Source organism: Neodiprion lecontei, chromosome 6 (assembly GCF_021901455.1).
Source record: "Neodiprion lecontei isolate iyNeoLeco1 chromosome 6, iyNeoLeco1.1, whole genome shotgun sequence".
NCBI lineage: Eukaryota > Metazoa > Arthropoda > Insecta > Hymenoptera > Diprionidae > Neodiprion > Neodiprion lecontei.
The window spans coordinates 21,895,454-21,917,431 of NC_060265.1; the positions used below are offsets into that span (position 1 = coordinate 21,895,454).

A 21,978-nucleotide genomic window follows, 5' to 3' on the forward strand; every position below is an offset into this window, starting at 1 on the left:
ACGTACACTAGGAATTCAAAATTACGATATTTACGAAAGGAAAGATCGAAATGAGCTCGAAACTTGACGTACGATAATTTTTTCACCACAATTTTCGCGTCTACTCTTCGTTGAATGAACAAAAAAAAAGTTGTTGAGCAAAATTTCGAATCTTCGTATAAAATTGAGCGGGCACCGTTTTTCTTTGTTGATCCTATCAAAGTTTATAATCGAATAGACGAAGTTCGTTTCGCCATCAGCGGCGTCACCTCGAATAAACGCGTTTATACCGCCGAAGAAGATAGAGACCGGTTTGCAAAATACTGGTAACCAGTTTTTTTTCTTCGTGCCTAACTCTTAATTTTTACATTTTGTCGGTATGGAGGACAGGAAGTGATTAACCGCGGGATTCATGCCGCTCTTATAACGACCGGGGAATCACGGTTAAACAAAGCACGGAAAATACTCAAGTGTCAGTTCCGGTCTGGCATATAATGCAAGAAGCACTATCCGCGCCGCAGCTCCACGAGATATGAAAAAGGGGAACTCAACATGGGTGATCATCTTCCGGTAACTTGTAAGCGACGTAATACGTCCGTTTCTAATTTTTTCAACTCGTTTGCTTTTCTACTCGAATAGCGTCCTCCTTGCACCACGCATACATTTTTCGTTTCGTTAAGTAATCGGTAGACTCGAATTTCTCCAAAATCTGTTCTTTGTGTGCCGAAATTTTGGCGGGAAAGCCGCATAGCTAGGGGCTGTAAATCTTGCCGAACGATGCACAGAAGCAGGGAAGAATTCTCCCACGATTCTCGCTCAGCTGATCCAGGCGACGAGCATCCCGAATCGAACAACAGCTGAAACGATTCTCGTACCTGTTTGCCGCCGTTTCAGGCCTTAAACTTTATACCTTAAACTTTAAACCACCTTTGTGCAATTTTGCATTTCAGCTAACGGAGGAAGGAAAAAAGAAAATACACCCCCGCTAAGTCTTCCGAGATTTGAAGGACTGCCTACCTACTGCGGGACTGCGTTGCGTTTCGTTGCACAAGAAAGATCGCATTGTACTCGAGCATTTTGGCCACGCTATAACCAACAACAAGATCCTTGATCGTACTACCAGCTAGGTCAACGAAACTCAGCTTTGTCAAGGCTCTGCAGGTATACGCTTTAGGACGAAGAGATCTCTCGTGATCGATGAAATGTACTTGCAGGTATACCGAAATACGATCGACCGACGCGACAATACGCCGCGATGTCGAATGTTTCAGAGCTGCTCGTGATATTCGAGGAATAATAAAATTCTGACTGACGCGACTTGACAATATCTCTACGCAGTTTGTGGCGAATAAACCAGATTTCTCTGCGATATTCCGACTATTAGCCGCAGTCGAATTTCACACACGGTGGTGATTCTTCACGGAGGGCAGGAAGCTCGTAATCTGTTGCGGCCTTGATAAACATCTCGTTGTGTCCGTGTATTCCCGCGTATCTACAAGCGGTCGGGAATGTCGAGACTAGCGGAAAGCATCCCACGTATAAGATACAAACATAGCGATTACTTAATCGCGAGTTACATTCGCCCCTACGTAAAACCACAGCTTTTTTTTATTTCTTCTCTTATCCAGTTCCGGAAAAGCCCGCGTCTGAACGTCTGTAGCACTCGGAGGTGAGCCGAGATGTTATATGGATCGGTATAATAATACATGCGGACGAGAAGTGGGTCGCCGCTTTGCGATATGTTACTCGGTGGAAGTCCGTGATCGAAATTTGAAGGATTGAATATAATAAGTGGGCATGTTCTGTAATCGTTCGATTTTACAGTATACCATTTTGCGTTTCTAGGTGCGAAAGCTTTTGAACAAAGAGCCTTGAGAGTCCGAATAATAGTTACTTCAATGCAGTTTTGAAAGTGTGTAGAGAAATTTAAATCCTGACGATTTGAAGATAACAAGAATTCGCTAATTCGAATCGGAATCGTTAATTGATCGTTCGTTACTTGTATAACACGCTTCTTCGGCAGTATAATGAGTCAGTTAACAGACACGCGGTTTTGATTCCAGCCTGCACATATCTGAGTTAGAGTTGTTCCAGGAGTCGTTAGACCCTGCACACAGTCAGAGTAATACGACCTGTAGAGAACGACTTCGGAGAAGTTCTGGAGGTAAAAACAGCACACCGCTAGCACGTTTTCTTGTGTTTAAATCCAGCAATGCCGACACCACGACGTGACGTCGTTAAGACTAATCCGCACAAATTGCACAGTTGTACATTTTACGAACTTTCGTTTTTGCGCGACAATTTATAGGTGCTTAAATTACGGCATAAGGTCCTTGTGTCGTGAACCGTCTTACCGCCTTTCCCTTATCTCGGGCGCAAGTAGGCGTTTAATACATACCTACGTGTAACCATCGCCTCTGGCTGCAGTGCATGGCCGTATCGAGTTTGGTTTAGGTTTATTTGAGGACTTGAGGCGCGGCGTGTCTGCCATATGACAATAACATCTGTGGGGCTCGGGCTATGCCTGCAATGCTGCACCAGCTCAAAGAGGGCCGTGCAGCCGATCAGCCACACAACCACTGCAGCTTACATCGCACGAACTTCCAAACTCACAGGTAAGCCTGGCCGAGGTTCTCCGAGTTTCGGGGCTTCTGGGGGTGGGAAACTCCTCAGCCCCGGATGGGCCATCTTGCAAGCCCAACGTCGAAACTGGCGTCCCGACGCGAAAGCACAGGTGTTCTCAAGCTCGAAAATTCGTATATACCGAGGATCGAAACTTTGAACATTTTTTGAGAATACGAATCATTCACTTTGAACGAACTGATAAGGTTTGAAAGTAGAGAAAAAAAAAAAATTACTGATATTCAGACACTCTCTCTCCCTCTATCTGCGTTCGATTGGATTCTGATGCATTTGCTCTTTTCAATATCTGCACGAGTTTCGATATCGATGTACAATGAATGTTATCGCAGTGATGCGAAGGAACCTGAAATCCCCGAGGCAAAGAGCCACTGCATATAACAGATGTGGATGTAACAACGCGTTCTGGCCGCAGAGAATATTGAGAGGCTTGCTCGGTCGTTTGTACCTGGGAGAGAAGCACTAAATTAGCGCAAAGTTTTGCAGGTAAGGTCTGAGGTGGGTCCGAGGTTTAGAGACTGTACAACCGGACAAGCCGAAGAACATGCCAAAAACATGTGTGAAGGATTACTGCAGGAGTCCGTGACGTATTTGTCATAAATTTGAATGAAAGTTGTGCGCACATTCTTCAGCATAAATTCCACGCCTCGAGGGGTCAAGGAAATACAAAAATCTCACGGCTCAACAATAAATCATGAATATTTCAAGCTACACGTGTTACACCATTGCCCCAACTATGCAGCAAACACTGTGTTGAAATACTTGAGAATGGCACGAATATTTTCGCAGGCCTTATTTACTCATCTTGAAGCTCTCGCCCAGTAAATTATCGTCTAAAAATAGTATTTTCAAATCAACTGAAATGAGCGAATCGGCCTTTCTTTCTTCATCGACGCCCTCCGCCTTATCACAGAGTAGAGATATCTTCTTTACCGAGGCGACGAGTGCGTTTCAACTCACTTACCGTTTTTAGATGGCGGTAGTTTAGCTCTTATACCGCAACGATGCAGGATTCTATATGCGGACTGATCGATCACACACACGATATGCACACGGTGTCAAAGTGTGCGCATTTAATTTCAGGGTGAACGGCAAGATCTTCTCCGGCCGTTCAAGATTATGTGTGAAAAATATTCGGACACAGGTCAGAGAACGGTGTGCACCCAGGCGGTTACACGTGTGTGCGTTACCACCTGGGATAACGGTACTATCAACGGAGCTGAGATACATAACCTAAAAACTATGCAAAACGGTAGAAAACCCGAGGTTCCGTATAGGTTATGTGAGGAATGTTTCTGGGGTAAAAATGCTGCCGAAACTGGGTTTATTCGGCGATTTCAGATCGGCAACGTGCGCAATTGGCAGCCGCGGCGTGTGAGGCAAGAGGTACAAAGTTCGGACAGGTTATTATTGTTTGCAGAAAGGCACGGAACTCCGACGGAGTGACAAATGTCACCGACGACTGGTGCGTTCCGTACCTCAAGAACGGGGCGATATAATTATGCGAGAAGAGGCGGGGGAGAGGGAAAAAACGACGAAGGGAAAGGAGAAATTTGCTAAGATTCCTGGACGAGCTGTCTACGGGTTTACGCTCGGTTTACGCGTGTCGAGACGAACGGAAAATAGAATAAGAGAAGAAACTGAAGGGGGAATTTGGACGAGCCAGGGTTTACTCACCGCTGTGGCCGGTGTTGCTCGAGGATTGACCCATCTCGATGAGCATACGCAGGCTCCGGATAACAGCCGCACTCCGCACTCAACGATCGTACATTTAAATAAAATAACGGCATAAGATAGTAATATAATGACACATTTTTTTTCTTAACTAAATATCACATCTCGTTACCCTCAGCACCGATGGACGGCTGCCACGAGCCACGTGATTGGCCAGCCTGCTCGCCTACACTCGCGCACCATTGTTTACACATTTGGCGGGAATTTTCAAACGCTTCGAACCCGTTTCGCGCTAAGCGAAGATCGAGGCCCTCGCCAAACTGCGGGTTCGTTGGATTTGATCGAAGACCGGGATACGCGTTTATGTTTCAATCACACACGTACGCGGTATCTGCTCTTGAATGTTAGAAAAGAATTGAAACTTAGGATACAAGCCGTTGGATGCGAGGTATGAGACTGATCTTGAGTCGCTGTCAGTTAAGTACAATTGTTTATCGATTGAATCTAAGTAACAAAACTCTTGTCATTGTCGATTGCTCGATATAATTACGGTTTGACGGCGATATTTTAAACCCTGAAAAATTCCTGGATGAATAATTGTTGCAAGGTGCTGAATCCTCGTTGGATATGAAACCTTAAACTGTGTGCAATATCAGGTACTTTGCACTGTTTCCCTGCGTTATTTATTCCTTAGCTTCGGTAAATACCAAATCAAATACGACGAAAGAATTATATTCTTTCAACTACGTACTCATTCGGTACTTTCACTTTTACCATCAAGAAGAATAAACAAAACACAGATTGATAAAACGTTTGAAAGGAATCAGCATTGATACGTTGTCCCTGGGTGTTTAATAGACGGATGTTTCAATTATGGATTTTTCGACTCGCAGGGTGATTAAATTCCACGAATATAGATATATATATGTGTAAAAACGAATCGTGTATATCCTCTGCACCGCTGCCGTCTACACAGCTATTAAACACAGAAAACACACCCACAAGTTGCGTGAGTAACTCATTTATATCTGGTCGGGGAATTCTCGCACGCGAGATCCGTAAACTTGCGGCAAAAGTGTTTTTCCCAACATCGTTAATTATATATACATATATATATATGTGTGTGTGTGTGTGTGTGTGTGTGTGTGTGTATTCACAATGTTTTTCGATCCATCTTCACTCTCTTCTCGAAATTTAACGAAACTATTCTATAACGTTATAAAATTCAAATATGCCTAACATCTGGGAGAATCGAAGATGGCAAGAATGAAAAATCATGTCTGAATTAGAAATGAGCGTATCGTTAATGGCGAGCTAAATCAATGAACCCGCAACATAAACCTACAGGTAAAATAGATTGTCTAAAATGACGTGGTATTGGTTATTTCGAATCTTGATTATGCGTGCACACTTCGTTTCTGCAGTCTAAAAAATTGAATATGAATAAGGGAAAACTTGTTTGTATAAAAAATTCAGTAACGAGTATTATTTCAGAATCTGAGGTGAAGAAAAAAAAAATTTACCACACCGTTGCAGCTGAGGTTATTTATTGGTATTCGTAGTCACCATAGTGACGAGGAACCACAACACACACGTGCACACGCCTCGTCGTTTCGACGTCGGTACGTCGGTACGTCGGGACGTCGGGCGTCGAGACGGACGTCGTACTAGGGTGAACGGTTTCGTTACGCCACTGCCGTCGAGCCCTCCGTCGAGTTCGCCGACGGTTTTCGAGTGGTTGGTAAAATTTTGACAAACTTGGACAAATCGACTAGATTTGAAGTCGTGCGTCAACTAAATAATCCTGCTTTGCGTCATTGATACGTCCATTCCACATAATGCAGAGACTGAGAAGTGCGGTCGCCTTTTCAACTTCGCTGTCGGATTTTCAAAAAAGCTGACGTCAAAAGTTCGGTAGTAGTTGGTTTCATAGTTTCATGTACGTAATATAATACGGCGTGTGAAAATGATAATGAAAATTTCGAACAATCCTCGTCACTTTTCATCGTTGATCATCCTTTTCCTTACTTTTCAAACCGGTAAGTATTATAAGTATTTGTGAAAATAAATTCATTTTTGTAATTCACTGCGCGTGGGTGTTACTGCGGTACACTAAAAAAAAAGTTTCCCCCAAATTCGCGCTAATTGACGCAACTTAATTCGACCGATATTCAACTTCACGTGACACTGTCAAGTCCACGATAGAACGTAAAACGTGTACAACGATATTGGTTTGCCATTGTAGGTGCGCCGATCAATTACACGATGGTATGCTATGTATACACATGTTTGATCCACGCAAATATTTGCCTCTATCTGCCTCGGTGAAAGGTATCCGTTTTTCGTTCCTGCTGAATTTATATAGTTTCGTCCAACGTCACTTTAGCGTCGTTTCAACTTCGAGTCCTTGTTATTCGCGGTACATAATATGCGTGTTATATCCACGCATCGTTATTCTATTTCGGTTAACGCGGCGGAAGCAAAGCACGTATGCTGATTGAAATTAAGTATAGTTTCATCTACAGCCTCACTCAGGTAATTAAACGTGCGATTAGGCGGAAGATCGTTACAACCTGCGTCCTATAAAAGTTTCGTTCAAATTTGTTGAGCAACGTTTTCTGCCCTCTAAAAAATGTTCCTATCCTATAAATCTACCTTTTGTGCAGCCACTTTTATATACCAACGGAGCTGCGATGATTCAAACGGCCGCGAAACACGTGCAATTGATTTTGCGATTTATATATGCCGTGCTGAAAATAGACGTGCGAAACGGTGGGACAGCGAATAACAAAACGCTGTACACCCGATTGGCTAGCAAAGAAATTAATCGTAGTGGAGTCTGAGACAGTATCCCCTGTGCCATAACTCTAAGGAGACATTGAGGATGAATCTAACGAAATATACCGAAAGTTATAATTACGGATTAATCTTTTATCGCCCTCTAAGGGCTGAGGTAACTCGCGTGGCGAGGCGATGAGGCCGTGGAATTAGGCATGAGAAATCCAGCTTGAGCTTGATGGGTATCAGAGCTGATGGAAACCGAGGGAAACCGAGTCCCTTCTTTGCGTATCGTTACACCAGCTTATACGTTTCTGGCGTATTAGGTACGTAGGTATGTACGCAAAACGCATGATGCAATCAGGTTCTGAAATGGAACCAGTCCATCACTACTCTCCCTTGGAGACTTAAGGGTCAAGTTTGGCAAACATCCGAGCTGCTCTCCGAGTTCCCACGAAATCCCTGAGGGTAGATGCGATCCTTCCTTGGCCCAGGATACGACGATCCTTCGGCCTCTCCGCCGGATCAGTCGACTCTTATGATACACCGCACTGATTGAACTCTGTAAACACCGAGCTCTCGGTGATTGTCCGATGAACGTACGTTCATAATGAACATGATACGTAATACTACAAACTTCGTTCAAGGCACTGTCGTGGAGATTTTATTGATAAGGTAAATTCAGCAGGCAGTCATAATTTTCAGACTTTACGAAGCGTGATGATTGTAAAGAAAAAATCCGATTTCTACATCGATTGGCTACGATAAAGAAAATTGGAAAGGGGTTTGAGGGTAAAAAGTCGATACTTTCTAATGATTTTACCTCTAGAATCGTTTGATTTCATTCTGTGATGGCTCGTTTTGTTCAGAAGACTTGTTTTGTATTCAAATCTATCTTGAAGCATTTGGAAACGATTTAAATTCAAACATCGATTTATAATTTTTTTTTCACGATTCCAGTATTTTCTATTTTCCTTTTTCGACGTTTTTAAAGAAATATTCTCAGCATGGCACTATAATACTTTGATTAATACGCAATGTCCGACTACATCGCAATAAAATGTATACCGATATTTATTTCTGGAAATGAGGAATTTCGACTTGTAGAGGAGAAATAAAAAAATAAGAATTTGTCTCTCACTGTTTGCTATTTCCTAGTTCTCTCAATGCGACAGAATCGATTTAAACACCAATTACAACGACGCCAATTTACAGAGCGCATTCACGTCGTAGAATTCACATAGTACACCACTTGTACGGCCTATGGGGAACGTGTATAATCTTTTCCCCGTTTTAATAATTGAATAATCTTTTTTCAGGTGCTGCCATCGATTGTTTCAAATGCGTTTCGATCGGGGGTAACAATAAGGCTTGCGACGATCCCTTCCACAACAATGGTACCCTCGGTTTCCTGGAGACGCCATGTCTTGGAGGTCGCAAGGGACGCGACGGCTTGTTTCCGGCTACAGCCTGCATCAAAATTGCTGGAATTTACGGTAAGTCGCTAGATATGATAATCGAAGTCAAGAAAACAGATCCATTGCTATCAAAAGCCAAATTTTCATTACGATTAGCTTGATCTAAAAATGTTCCGTTTCGATTTACTTGAATCTCAGTTAACGATCGTTTTAGATGTGGGAACAAAATACTTAAGAATATTTTGCGCATCCTGTGCAATAAATTTCTCAGCGAATTGTTTCGCGCGGAAATCCAGCTCGCTGAATAATTTTTTCAAAATCCCAAGGCGTCAAACTGGATAGTTTACAACCGCGGCCACTCGAAAAAGGTTGAAGCCTACATCGTCGGTTATCGTCGATTTTATCTTATCAAAGCTTTGTAGATTGGTCGGCAAACAAGCTCGTGCAGGGCTTGAAACATTGAATATATTCACACGCCAACTGATTCACGTCTGTGAGAATTCACTGTTCATAAATCGTTCCTGGCCGCAGACGAATCCGGGGTTTCGTTGACGGTGAGGAGCTGTGCCTTGGACAGCGGGACCCTGACGACGGACTCGGAGATCATCAGGATGTCTCACTGTGGCGGATTCTACTTCGACGAGAAGTAATTTTCGAGATTATTAATTGGAGAAAGAACGCTTCAACCCGACTGACACTTGCATTTTTTTTTTTTTTAACAAATTCCAGGTACGTTCGAGGCTGTGTTCAATCCTGCAGCGACGCCGACGCCTGTAACAGGTCTGGAAAAAATCCACACTCGGCGGTCCTGATCCTTGCGATTTTCGCAGTCCTTGGTCGGCTTTGACCTGCAATTCCTCGCGATGCTTGATCGTTGAATCGATGATCGAGCCGCCGGATACATCGCGAGAACAACGAAGCTAATTTGTCACATCTTCGCCGGAACCTAAAGGTGCAATTTCAATTCGCCGGAGGATTTAGTGATTGAGTAATTGCAATTTGGTTACGTGTCCACGAAATCCAACGAGGCTGATCCGTGGCCTTCGGTTTAAGACATTGTAACGAAACTGTCCTGGGCTTGATTAATTCACTCAATCAAAGTTAGAATTAACCTAAGCGAAGGACACTGCGTAAAGGACGTCGCGTGCAGAGCTTCTCCATAAGTAATGATGCAGCAGCCCCTCTTTATATATTACAGATATTATATTTTAGGTATAACTTCTATCATGGGTTGTGCCTGATGAGCATCATTCCCATTACATACACTGCATACTGTACCCATGTAACTTCGTGGCGAAACCTCATGGGAGATTATCTTATGAGTATCCGTAGACTTGTATTATAGAGGATGTGCTCGAAGGACGAACCTGTCTTGGTCATTTTTTTTTTATTTTTTTTTCCATCGTGTAGTCATTGCGATGGTTGATTCTAATCAATTTTCTTTTACAAACCGTTGGGGACAATCCGGAAAAAAGTACGAAACGAAGCACGTTCCACGCAATGAGGCTATTTTGGACAGAGCTAACAAAGTGGTAGATTTACGATCCGCGGTTAAAGGGTGTGTGGACCTTTACGAACAACGCTATAATTAAAATAACAAGAAAACAAGAACTACAGTGGTTTTGCTGATGTAGATTTTAATTGATGATTGCTCCGATATTTTCTGAATGTTTCAGTGACATTGCTATTATTGATGAGACAGTAGATTTTTACTGTTGATTTACTCCAGCCAGAAATGTAAGGGAATTGCTACGGCAAAACTGTTTTTTGCCAGGATATTTCATGTTAACGTAAAGCATATATACGCGTAAAAATGATAGGCATCATGATCGGAAAATTCGGACTTAGTCTAATGATTTAAAAATTTAATACTGATGTAATTTGACAATTATATATTGTAGAATTGAAAGACCATAAGAAAGAATTAGTTTGAAGAATAAATTTCAGTTTTTCTTAAGGGTCTTATTATGGGAAAGGAGTGCAAAACTATCCGTACTGCCTTATAAATAATATTATAAAATCATCAGGATCTATTATACTTAAATTATATACATTTATTATAATACGCACGTGCAATCTATATTTATATTAATTGCCATGCGCATTCAGCTTGACTCTGGAAATAAAATCATTCGGGTAGAGTTTCTCTCTTGATTTTATTGCCGATGCAATTACGCAATCCCCTGAACTTGGATGCAATTGAAGTTCCGTGTAATTCTAAAATTTTGCAAACGGCTGATTTCATAGTCATGATGAAAAGTGTAGAAGACTGTCATTTCCTGGGTTAATAAATGTGAAAGAGGCGTTTTTAATGTTTTCTCGAATATCGGAACAATTAAGCACTTCCAATACCGCGCATAACTTCCGAGTCTGATACAGTTGCAAATTGATTAGATGCCAAACACGGAGCATAATCCTGTTCACCGTTGCCTGTATATGGGCGGTGGCGCAAAATATTGCGTAAACATAATTTTCCAAATTACTTTGTACTTTTTGATGTAAAACGAATCTGCCTGCATAATGTGGATATGGGATCTACTGCAAATACCCAAGAGTAAGGGACAAATTGAAAAATTTTATGATTTCGTAAGACCGAGCTCCTGCAGCGAGGCGTCGTTATTTTGCATCGTTCCCAAAATAACTTCAATCTTTTCGAGCGTGAGTCGTCCCTTTGATGCTCTCAACGATGACAGCTTCAACTACGATGACCTGGTGGCCCTCTGCACTAGTATCGTTATCGTCGGCATCTGGGTGATCAGCTTCAAAATGTACATCGATTCCTTGAAGCAGGTAATTCAATTAAAGGATTTAAAGTAACCGCAGAAGCACGAATGAATTTTTATGGAACCTGCACCAATTGCCGCGTCTCCATTTGCATTACATTGACGTCATTGAATTGCATACAATCAGGCGTACATGCCGATATTTAAATTAATCTTACGCGGTGGTTTTACATATTTTATGCATCTTGCTAGAGCAAGGTTAAATATTATTTGAGTTTTCTTAGCTAGAGTATTTCTGACCAAGTCATTGACTGCTAAACCGTGATAAATCATATTTTTACCGATGTCATTAAATCACCGTCTATACGCGGAGCGAGCGAGCGCAGAAAAAATCTCGCAGCGAACGTCAGAGCAATTACTTAACTGACGCGACTATGTTTCCTCAATTTTTTATTTTTCTAATCTTGGAAGTCTATTATCAGATGTAAATCGCATTGATTTATCAATCGGGATACTCGGTAGGGTTTAAATGTGAAAAGTTTAAAATTCCGGGTGTAAATTTCGCGTTAAGAAAACGTATATGGAGCCGTGAAAATAAATTCCAACTTGTCGTTATCTGACAATTATGATATCGCGGTTGACGGCATCCTGGATTTTTTATCGCTTTTGGGAGGTCCTGGAGTTACCGAGGTGCGCGATATACGAGATCGTCGTGAAACTCGTTCAGTTTCTCTTCGCGATTTCCAACCTGATTTACCAAATGCTCATGTTTCTTCGGGATCTTTGCGACGAAACTATGCAGACGTTCGCGAATTTCTTTCAAGGCATAGTAAACGTCGTGAGTGGCATATCCTGCGAAGACGTCGAAGACTTCGCTTCCGCCTGCATAGTCGTGCTTCTATGGATCGGAGTCATCAAAATAGTGCTGAACATGTTGGGAAAGGTACGATAAGCGTAAAGATAGCACAAAAAGAAACAAAGAAATCGGCTCATCCTTGATGGAAATTATTTATACCTTTGACGAAAATCTTTCACGCGACTGACGGAGTCTCTCCTCGCTCATTTTTCCTTTCACCTTTCAATTGTTACATCGAAAATAGTTTCTATTTGTAGATGATGTCCGGATCCTTTTCGTTTCTTCCGCCTTCACCAATCTGCGGACGAATACCTTCAATATTTTTCCCCCCGTCGCGTTATCGGCTTCCTTTTCACAGCGACCATCGTCCTTCTTACATAGAAAGACGAGACTCGTCCAAATCCTATTTTGATTCAAACAAGTTTTGCGATTGATTTGTGCAAAAAATATACCTCCTCTATCGCTGTGTCATTTTTTCCTTTTCTCATTGCGTTTCTGCGGATTTTACACTCGAATTACCGCTGTTAATGTTAGCCATTGTTTGCCAGTCCCTTTGATTTTTCAAACACCCACATCTAGAACCCTGGACCTATTCAATCCGATGACATGAGTGACAAATCGAACTCGTTTTACGACGAAGAGCTCGACGCAGATAAACGCTTCGACTTGGATGGATGTCCCCGGAAGTTGCGGAAACGGAAAAAGACGCTCAGACGGCACAACAGGGGACGTATAACGCAGAGTACCTCCAGTCCACAAATAGACGAAGAGCCAAGTGATTAGGACCGTCTTTGAGTGATTAGTTTCTAGCCTGTGACGTCAAGACGTGTAGTAGAAATCAATTCACAAGTACATTCAGATTTCAAACAATATTATGCGTATGTACTTTCATTTTCAATTCTCATTACGCACTTAAGCCGGACAATTGGAACCTTTCCTTTTCACCATTTTCACTTTTAAATCCATCGTAATTTTACCAGGCCTGATTGAGCCTTTCAAAATTGAGAAATGACAAAAAAAAATTATAAATTGACGGAATGCCTCAGAAATATCGATATGTAGATTTGAGTCAGGGCGTAAGAAAATCGGACGAAAACTATATTTTATTTGTATATAAATATATTGTACAACAAGTATAAAATGGTATACAGATAGGACATAACAATAACCACTTCATTAAAAAATCAAATCCTTATATTTACACATTGTCGGCGTGTGTTGAGAGACGAATCGCATCAATAGCGTTTTTATTTGTTGATAATTACGATTAATCTCGTTCGTACTGTTCGCGCGTAAAATAACAATATACGTCAATTAGCAATATTAAAAAATACAATAAAACGGGTCGGCTATTCAGAAAAATATTTACATGTTCCCTGCGCCTTGTACAACCTTGTCTTTTTCAATTGGTTTTGATACGTAAGGCGCTCGTTTTTTTTTATACCTTTCACGACGAGAGCAATAATTATTCTTTTACTATCATTATTTATAAATTAGATGCTATTGTAAATGGATAAATTTCTGGATGCGTATGAGTTACGTAAAAAATAAATTAAATTTGCACGACCTAATAATAAAGAGATAATACTTGGATAAACGGTACAATGAAACAAATTAAATACGAATCATACTTTGGAAAACGTGGTACCCGATTACGTTTCATAAACAATAACAGTATGATATAATTAGATGATGGATATTCACTATACCATTAAATTATATTAGAAAATTTTTCCAACTCGATCAATCATTCACAATGGTCACCGCCAATTTGTACTCTGGCCAGGAGAAGGTTTTTGGAAGTTCAAGCTTGTGAAAAAAAAAAGAAGAAACGATCAGTAGATTCAACATCGTACATCGTAACAAATCCAATGGTAATTTCATGTTTATCATACCCAAGCAAACGTGTCTATGTAATGTATATCGTATATCCTCTTCAACTTACTTGTTCAGGTGAATTTAAAATCTGAAATTCCTGTGCCATTTTTTCGGCAAGATCTTCGGAAAGCAGGACTTGCAGCCAAGGCCCTTGTACTACGTATGGCTTTTCTTCGGTCACCAAAGTGCCAGTCACTGTGGGAGCTACTATTGTGACCGCAGCATGCGATAATATAGATTTGAATGTAAAATGCCTACCATGCATTACGCGACCCCTACAAAATAACGGGTCATGATAATAATAATGGTTACGTTTCTTTTTTCACATGTTCTCCTGATCGATCAGATATTCAAAGAGTTTTATTATGACTCACTTTATTGCCAGGGGCAAGAGACCACCAGCCTCCAAGTTGAAAGTTAAATGTATTCCTGGTAACGTTCTTATGCCGTTTTCTTCGTCGAAATTTCCATTGTTTTCACAGGGTGATAATCGTTCGGTTTTTATTGTTGGCTTGACGTCTTCGCCGTCGTCATCGTCGTCTTCAGAGTCATTCCGGGGCTCACGATATTTTTCAGTGCTTCTATCGCTGGCCATTTGTACCCACCTAAGAAGAAAAGAGTCTCATTTACAACCGACCGTTAGTTCTTCGGAGAAACACAATAGAAGTACAAAAAAGTGCAGCTAGATTCTCACCAGCACTTTGCAGAAACTCCGCTTAGATTTGATCCCTCTCTCTCTATGCCACACTGTATTCTCTCGGCGAGAGAGGGATCTTCCTCCATAACTGAATACGTCCTTGCCATATCGGTTACTAGCCAAGGTCCGTAACTCCTGGTTGTTTTGAGAAGGTTTACGACGCCTAGTCCGTTCCAATGTTGCGCCGCCTGCAGCTCTTCCGAAGTAACTCCGACTATTTGTACGAAAGTAACCTGCGTCGATAAACTTTATACATATTAAGAAGGACGGGATGTTTATAATCTCATGATACACACCTCTCCGTGAGGTGTAGACGCCGAAGTTGGTAGCTGTGGATCTCGCCCCATGAGTATCTGCGTTATTTTTCCATTTGCATTGTCGAGTGGGGCGTGCCACGACACGTGGTCACCGGGCAGCAGCATATTTCCGGAATTAAACACGTACTTGGCTAGTTGCTGCATCACGTTTGCGGGCCACGTCGGTGGTGTGGTTTCTCCCCTTTTCCTAACTAGTCTGAATGTCAGCTCAAATCCAAACCCACTCAGGCAACCTGGCTCGCTTTTTGGATGCAATCGTCCATCGCCGTGCAAATCAGACAAGCCCAGGCTAGTTCGGTGATGATAAATAAGATGCAATTATTCCCTGTTCATATTCTGGGCAGAAATAGATCGTCTTCGTAGATGCTATTGAGGAAATTCTCAAAGAAGAATCTCAAAAAAGCAGTCAATGGCAAAATATATTTAGAACAGACAGAGGGGGCACCCTATGCTTATATTTACACCGTGCACCCTGAACATGCACACCGTATCCCCTTACATACTATCTATATATAGAACAAAACTATTACAACAGCTGCTGGGCTTATGTACTGCCTCAAGGCACACTTCTGACTGCCTGTGCTGCAGTGACACTGATAAATGCCCTACATCCCGTTTTTTTTTATTCCTTCTTCTTACTCTTCTCCGATTTTCTCTTCCCCTTTTCCTTCCTCTACTCACATATTGAGAAAAAGTTTCAAGTTTTTAAGAATGAAAGAGGTGTGTAACAATTTCCAAGAAAAAATCTTTCATAGTACAAAGATGATGTTCATTTTATTTTTAGGCAGTTCATCATACGGGCACAATGAACTTGAACAACTCAATATTATTTAACATATCTACTACAATATGGGTGGTCAGTCAAGGTAATGTATCAGATTTCCATTGCAATCACGTTTTTGCTAAGCGAAAGTGCAAGACATGCGCTACATTTTATTGTAAATAAATAGTTTCATTTAGTTAACAGTAAACCTTCTATTTTCAATCGAGTATATTAAATTTGAACTAACAATAAGTACGGCTTGTAAAAATTTGTTTTACGGTCTTTTTTTTATTCAAAGATGTTTGTGTATTCTTTGTCAAGTAATTTACATATTGGTTAACTTTGGTGAAAAGGCAGAAATAAAATATAAATTTATTTATTTTCAAATTTATTATTATTTATTTATATAAATTTATATTATACTGTTAGATGAAAACCATACTTTAAACTTCCAAATTGTCAGTCTAGAAAGAGTAAAGTTGTTCTCGAGTGGTTTGACCTTTTTAGTTCAAGTTTGGGCAGGACTAAAGCGCCTTCCAATTGTTCACTTAGTTATGAATAATGTAGCTGAGCGACTTCTAACTGTTTGACATTGTACCTTTAAATATTGAGCTTGTCCCGTCACATAAATTAATAAATAAATGAGTAAATTTAGATAGTGGCAAACACGAGATTAAACAATAATCACAAGCAACAAAACGCAAAAAATAAAAGTTAGAAAAGAATTTGAGAAACTTCTAGAATAGGAATATAATCCGATGATGTTTCCAGTATTGTTAGACACTGTGTTAAGTCAATAATAGTAATCTTGTATCATCTGAGGTGTTGCTTTTCAGGGTGGAACAAAGGAAATAACTATCGTTCAGTAGTAGAAGAGCCGTTTAGTCAACGATTAGTTACCGTTATACCGCTAGATGGTCGTTAATAAAAAAAAAAACAACCATCGCTTCGCATGTTTGAGTAGCGTTCTGCTGCTGAGTAGTAGGGTGTGAGTTGGAATTTAAAAATAGTCAATGAAAATACGGTAGAATGTTATTTTTCCTCACCTAACATAGTGCCAGTGGGGTGGTACCCCAAGCTCAGGATACCCAGGATTCTCATACATGCTAATGTAGTCTAGTGGATCTGGCCCACCCAACCTAGGCACAAATACAAAACTGAGTTATTTTACTGGCATGGTGACGCGGGGCAGAAGGGTGGCTAAATATAAAGTCGAACTTTGAGCAGCATTCTCTTCTTCTCATGGATCCTGTGCAATTGAACAAGAAAGGTGTGTAGCATGGCAAATACATTGTGCAATTCAAATTCACAGCAGCATTTTGACGGCGCCATTGGTACTTACGATTAGCATTCCATAACTACATCTTGGGTGATCAATCATTTTTATTAGAAACGCACGAGGAAAATACTGATCAGAGAATCGACTATCGAGATAGAGAAATTAGGCTGCAAAAAAGGTGTCATTCGCTACTTAGTCATTGTATTACGAAATGGAAAATTTGCTTGTGCTGTTATAAATCGTTTGTAGAGCTAAAAAAAAATAAAATAAAAAAAAAAAAACGCGATCAGATCTTTACAGAATTTTATCGGGTGCTGAGAATGGTTGGAGTGGAAATACGAGGATATGAGTTCGGACGATCGATGAAACGGAGACTGAGAGGGTCGGGCAACAAGTGTTTACATCGTAGCGTAAACAACGAAACGGGCAGTTGACACATCGTGTCGGCAGCAGCAGGCTGGTTAAATTTTAACGAGGTTATCCACCCCGGGATTACCGCTCGACATACACGTTATTATATCTCACCAGTATTTGACGATCGCTGTAACGGTCAGCGGGTTACTCTGCTCGGGATAAATCTCCCTGCAAAGGTTGTGCAAAGCGTCAAGTCCTGGGGCCCCGGGCGAGGGTCCTTGGCTCGGCTGACCCGAAGGTAGGCCCCTCAAAAAATCCTCCCTTTCCCTCATATTCGCGAACATGTGAAATATACCGCCTCCGTCTCACGACGCGGATCGCAAAGGGAATTCGAGCTAATAACCGCAAAGACGTGAACAGGAGGCTCGCCAAAGCACCGACGTTGCGCAGGCCAAACTCTTCCCTAACACCGCACTGCTTTTCACGCTGGGACTGCTCACGCACTAATGAAAATGACAACACACAAAGCATCCTCCAAGAACGTGGGTGAGACTGTCGGGTGTGCGTCATTCTCACTTCCGGTCGTTCCAGATCGTCATTCGCTCGTCGATCGCTTCTTTCCCTTAGATCCGAATTCTCATTGGTTCCTACTTACGAGATTAACATCGTACAGTGTCGCTGCGGTCTGAAGTTGGGTGCGAGGTCGGTCTGTTCGTAGCGTGTGAATGTGTAAGCCGAGACGTGCACATCAATCAGTATTCCGAACGGAGTTTGATTTATTGATGTGCGTTTTCGTTCGTCGAGGGGAGATTACCACGATATCGTTAATTCCGAATTTAAAACACTACTGTATGCTTGTCGGTCGATCGGCGTGAAACATGTCCGTTGATGCAAGATGAGGTTAACGTTTCAGATTGTCATTTTGACCTGCCTTTCCTCGAGCTTTGTCAAATGCTCGGCCGTTTCCGAAGCGAATAAGACGGCAACGAGCGATTACAGATTCAATGGGCCCCTGGTATTGTGCAATTTTTTGTAAGTATCAAATCATCGCAAATTCCTGACATGACCTCAATTTGAAGGGCATTGTAACGCAGTGTTTTGTTTTCTTCTGTATTAATCAGGCCCAAGGAATTCATCGAGTGTGCTGAACCCATTGATCACAAGGGAAACAAAACTGCCAAGGAAGAGCTTGGGTACGGCTGTGTAAAGGTATATAGTATTGATCGAACGATGTATGTTTTTCCAGGATTTAAATTGTAAGATGAAAACAGTGTGTTTTATTATTGCATTCAAGTTCGGTGGTTCTCGTTACGAGGATGTGGAACGGACCAAAGTAACTTGCGAGGTTTTGCCAGAGATCGAATGTCACGGAGTCAGAACATTTTTCCGAGGAGGGGTCCCGTGTATTAAATATAGCGGACATTATTTTACTACCACGTTGCTCTATAGCATTCTGTTAGGCTTTGTTGGTGTCGATAGATTTTGCTTAGGACAAACGGGAACTGCCGTCGGTAAGCTTTTGACTTTGGGCGGTGTTGGCGTTTGGTGGATCGTTGACGTTATTTTATTGGTGACCAATTCTCTGCAGCCCGAAGACGGTAGCAACTGGAATCCTTATGTCTGATGATAGTAAATAGACCCAAATATTGTGAATAACTACCAACTATTGACTAATTCTGCACTTAGATAAATATATATACATACATGTATATGTATGTACAAAAACAATTCGTGTTAGAATTCAAATAGTACATAGATATATCTATGCTGAAAAATCTACTGGTTTTTATCTGTGCTTGAACTATGGAATCTGGTTGTAGAAACAAGTTCCATGTTGTGTCAAATTTTACTTGATACAAGTATAGTGTTTCAACATTAAATAATCTAAATGTGGAAATCCCAATTACCGTGCCATCGTCATGTGCAAATATAATACAAACGGTTTCCAGTATCCGTTTAATCTTGTCTGACTTTGATCTCCGAGTTTCCGAATTTATCTTTCCACACATATTTTTTGTTTCCTTTGTTTGGCCACATATGTTTCATCACAGTGAAAAATGGACACAAGATAATTCATAGTTTATTAATAAATATAGTCAAGTTTTTATTTCGATTATCATACTTAGTTTTACCAAATTAATTACGTTTTCATTGTCATATTCGTATGGTCAATGTATTATAATTCGTAGTCATCGGGATGGTACAACTCGCTTAGCAATCTGTAGATGTAGGACGGTGCATTTCCTCCACTGAAAAGAAAAAAAGTATGTTGGAATGATTTGCCACACATTGAAAGCTGTGTGTAAAGTGATGACTAACGTGTTGGTAACAAACAACGTGACGAGTTCCGGTGGAACGTAATCGAAGACAGGGTTGTAGGCTTGAATTTTTTCCATCAGTAGAGAATTGGTGCCATCTATAACACCTTGCGTCGGAGAGACGTGTTTGTTGAAAGCATCTTGTTCGTACGAGCAAAGATACAAAGGCGACAATTTGTACAACGGTAGTAGGACTGTAACCGGTACAGAATAATGCTTAGCCGCCAACGCAACTGTGTGACATCCTGTGATAGACCTGAGCCCTCCGTTAGCCATGACTGTATGAGTTCCAATTATTACTTTATTTACCCTAGACATCATAGCGAATATCGCCACGTCAGATATCAGAGTCGTCTTAATCTTTGCCTTGGCTAAATTTACAGCCATTTCGTGGCCCTGTGAAATAATAGCAAAACAAAGCATGCACGAGAGTAAATTAATAGATCTAAGGCTACAAAAATGCTCAAATATGAGCTATGAATGAGATTGTACAGCTGAACACTTGATGAATGTTATTTCAAAATGTAAAGATACAAAATAGAAATAATATACAAACATTAAGAAATGGTGCACCTTCGGCTACGATGACTTCGAAAGTCCTTGACTCTGTGGCTTTTTTCAAAAAATCCTCAACCATCCTGGATCTTCCCAGTGTCATGATAATTTCATTGGAGTGAATGTGTTCCGACGCTTGCTCGGTAATATTTTCCGAGCTGAAACAGAACTGGAATGAAATGGACGTTCTATTTATTAAAGAGACAAATGTGCGGGGGTATAAAATACAGACCAAGTTTCCAGTTCGACTTGAAATTCTGTAATGTGTTCGATGAGTGCGGACTTCAGAGAGGGAACGGAATGGGAATAGTCATTTTCCTGATCTCCTCCTGCGGTAAGAATTTTATGAAGGGATTCCTGAGGGTCCGTCTCTTCCGTTCTATGTTTCAACTCCGATATGTACTCTTCCCTGATGATTTTCAGTATCCTACGAACCATACTACCTATCGACGATTCTATCGGTACAGAATCGATCAGAACTTTTCCATTTTCTTTGATCAATTTCATCAATTCTCTGTGGAAGTTGACAGCAAACATTAAAATGGATAATTATTTATAATTATTTGGTATAATAATTAGACTCAAGTTATCAAAATTTATTCTTACTCCGCGGTATTCCATTCTGAATTGTTAATGATATTCTTTAATAGCGATACGGTCGATACTACGATGTTGTAACTACCATTGATTCTCCTGTAACAAATTACCAGTGTGTTCAGTTTTTAGTAATTTTGCAACACGATAATGTCAAACGCTTTTAGAGTTTGGTGAATCGAAGGTTATGTTTCAGAAATACTTATTATACCCGTAATTAATATCCCTTATCAAGGTTAACACACTAGGGTGGATATTATCAGGAACATCAGCTACCATTTTATTGCACTAAAGTTTACTCGATATGGTTTATCGAAAATAATTACAGAACTTTTCACGGCAATATTGGATCAACGCGACTGCGACGGACGTTAGTTTTCCTTTTTCTCTATCGGTATAGTAGAACTCTCCACACAACTGATACCGACTAAAATTTCCTGCTATCGACAGTCGTTACCGCTAAATTCAAATTTCTTGTAGTACAAAATACTTGAAAAATGAGTATCGTAATAAATGTACGATTTTTTTGAAATTCCGCAAAGCAACACTTTCCTATAAATTGGTTGGTGAACAACTGTGCTGCAATTTGTAGTAACAGGGCCAACGTTGTGACGTTAATTGTAATCGATTTCTTCGAAGAAATCGCAAAATAAGAATATATAGGTATATGAGAAACGTATGAAATGTTAAGTATAATTGAGTGGACTCTGGTGGGGACTTATCTAAATGAAATTCGGCCTTGATGTAATTAACATTTATTGATATTGCCACTACCAGTGGAAAACTGCCAACAATGTAATATAATAATAGTACTTGAGCTATTCCGATATTTCAATAACTATATAATTAAAAATTCTTAAACAATATTTGCCTGTATTTATAAAATCGGGGTGACGTGAACTGAAACATACAATATAAAAGCAATATTTAACACATTATACAGGTAGATAGAGACTTTCCCATTTCATGAAAGTCACAAATTCATTTTGAATTTAAACATCTAAAATATTTACTAATATTTAGTAATATACTATAGGGGAAAAATCATGAAAGTTTATACGTATAATACTTGAATTATTAATACGGCTATCACTTGATTTTTATAATTATGAATAGACTCCAGTCCCTAATATTCTAATTTGTATCTAAAAAATT

General features: G+C 40.5%; 6 protein-coding genes across 8 annotated transcripts in view; 3 read left to right on the plus strand and 3 right to left on the minus strand.

Moving 5' to 3' along the window:
• The window catches only part of LOC107224605 (protein neuralized), a 60,204-nt gene extending 55,714 nt beyond the window's left edge, over positions 1-4,490 (minus strand). Inside the window, exon 1 of the mRNA XM_015664724.2 lies at positions 4,297-4,490. Within this exon, the coding sequence (XP_015520210.1) occupies positions 4,297-4,342 (46 nt within the window). The 5' untranslated portion in view covers positions 4,343-4,490. The remainder of the gene's footprint in view (positions 1-4,296) is intronic.
• Positions 4,491-5,927: 1,437 nt separating this feature from the next.
• LOC107224595 lies at positions 5,928-12,640 on the plus strand. 2 transcript variants are annotated; one of them, XR_006905087.1, is made up of 6 exons: positions 5,928-6,332; positions 8,391-8,567; positions 9,021-9,135; positions 9,219-9,441; positions 11,081-11,279; positions 12,326-12,640. XR_006905087.1 is itself a non-coding variant. In XM_015664704.2 (4 exons), the coding sequence occupies exons 1-4, from the start codon at positions 6,260-6,262 to the stop codon at positions 9,334-9,336; spliced, it is 483 nt and encodes a 160-aa protein (XP_015520190.1). In that variant the 5' UTR covers positions 5,928-6,259; the 3' UTR covers positions 9,337-10,805. The 2 variants fall into 2 exon arrangements, 1 of the variants encoding a protein (XP_015520190.1); XM_015664704.2 differs by lacking the exons at positions 11,081-11,279; positions 12,326-12,640 and having other exon boundaries at positions 9,219-10,805.
• On the plus strand, positions 11,462-12,899 carry LOC107224596. Its single transcript, XM_015664705.2, has 2 exons — positions 11,462-12,155; positions 12,648-12,899. Exons 1-2 carry the CDS (start codon positions 11,838-11,840, stop codon positions 12,849-12,851), a joined length of 522 nt encoding a protein of 173 aa, XP_015520191.2. The 5' UTR covers positions 11,462-11,837; the 3' UTR covers positions 12,852-12,899.
• Positions 12,900-13,169: 270 nt separating this feature from the next.
• On the minus strand, positions 13,170-17,908 carry LOC107224610 (suppressor of fused homolog). The gene is made up of 7 exons (XM_015664730.2): positions 17,528-17,908; positions 16,770-16,862; positions 14,940-15,249; positions 14,641-14,876; positions 14,321-14,551; positions 14,014-14,221; positions 13,170-13,877 (listed from the first exon to the last, which is right to left on the minus strand). Exons 1-7 carry the CDS (start codon positions 17,698-17,700, stop codon positions 13,812-13,814), a joined length of 1,317 nt encoding a protein of 438 aa, XP_015520216.1. The 5' UTR covers positions 17,701-17,908; the 3' UTR covers positions 13,170-13,811.
• Positions 17,909-18,039: 131 nt separating this feature from the next.
• LOC107224604 (TM2 domain-containing protein CG11103) lies at positions 18,040-19,321 on the plus strand. Its single transcript, XM_015664722.2, has 3 exons — positions 18,040-18,388; positions 18,478-18,565; positions 18,651-19,321. The coding sequence occupies exons 1-3, from the start codon at positions 18,252-18,254 to the stop codon at positions 18,978-18,980; spliced, it is 555 nt and encodes a 184-aa protein (XP_015520208.1). The 5' UTR covers positions 18,040-18,251; the 3' UTR covers positions 18,981-19,321.
• Positions 19,322-19,435: 114 nt separating this feature from the next.
• On the minus strand, positions 19,436-21,204 carry LOC107224603 (translation initiation factor eIF-2B subunit beta). 2 transcript variants are annotated; one of them, XM_015664721.2, is made up of 6 exons: positions 21,035-21,204; positions 20,836-20,922; positions 20,462-20,743; positions 20,231-20,387; positions 19,676-20,070; positions 19,436-19,605 (listed from the first exon to the last, which is right to left on the minus strand). In XM_015664721.2, the coding sequence occupies exons 1-6, from the start codon at positions 21,100-21,102 to the stop codon at positions 19,533-19,535; spliced, it is 1,062 nt and encodes a 353-aa protein (XP_015520207.2). In that variant the 5' UTR covers positions 21,103-21,204; the 3' UTR covers positions 19,436-19,532. The 2 variants fall into 2 exon arrangements, with proteins under 2 accessions (XP_015520207.2, XP_015520206.2); XM_015664720.2 differs by having other exon boundaries at positions 19,436-20,070.
• Positions 21,205-21,978: the final 774 nt, after the last annotated feature.

Bases quoted from the DNA above. Each gene is read 5' to 3' on its own strand.
- LOC107224595 (XM_015664704.2), top strand. From the start codon at position 6,260: ATGATAATGAAAATTTCGAACAATCCTCGTCACTTTTCATCGTTGATC. The intron at 8,568-9,020 runs GTAAGTCGCTAG...TCCTGGCCGCAG, and splicing joins CAAAATTGCTGGAATTTACG to ACGAATCCGGGGTTTCGTTG. The intron at 9,136-9,218 runs GTAATTTTCGAG...AACAAATTCCAG, and splicing joins GGATTCTACTTCGACGAGAA to GTACGTTCGAGGCTGTGTTC.
- LOC107224596 (XM_015664705.2), top strand. From the start codon at position 11,838: ATGATATCGCGGTTGACGGCATCCTGGATTTTTTATCGCTTTTGGGAG. The intron at 12,156-12,647 runs GTACGATAAGCG...ACCCACATCTAG, and splicing joins TGCTGAACATGTTGGGAAAG to AACCCTGGACCTATTCAATC.
- LOC107224610 (XM_015664730.2), bottom strand. From the start codon at position 17,700: ATGTTCGCGAATATGAGGGAAAGGGAGGATTTTTTGAGGGGCCTACCT. The intron at 16,863-17,527 runs GTGAGATATAAT...ATTTGTGCCTAG, and splicing joins ACAGCGATCGTCAAATACTG to GTTGGGTGGGCCAGATCCAC. The intron at 14,552-14,640 runs GTGAGAATCTAG...TTTTCTTCTTAG, and splicing joins GGAGTTTCTGCAAAGTGCTG to GTGGGTACAAATGGCCAGCG.
- LOC107224604 (XM_015664722.2), top strand. From the start codon at position 18,252: ATGAGGTTAACGTTTCAGATTGTCATTTTGACCTGCCTTTCCTCGAGC. The intron at 18,389-18,477 runs GTAAGTATCAAA...TGTATTAATCAG, and splicing joins CTGGTATTGTGCAATTTTTT to GCCCAAGGAATTCATCGAGT. The intron at 18,566-18,650 runs GTATATAGTATT...ATTGCATTCAAG, and splicing joins TTGGGTACGGCTGTGTAAAG to TTCGGTGGTTCTCGTTACGA.
- LOC107224603 (XM_015664720.2), bottom strand. From the start codon at position 21,102: ATGGTAGCTGATGTTCCTGATAATATCCACCCTAGTGTGTTAACCTTG. The intron at 20,744-20,835 runs GTAAGAATAAAT...CAACTTCCACAG, and splicing joins TCAGAATGGAATACCGCGGA to AGAATTGATGAAATTGATCA. The intron at 20,388-20,461 runs GTCTGTATTTTA...GTTCTGTTTCAG, and splicing joins CAAGTCGAACTGGAAACTTG to CTCGGAAAATATTACCGAGC.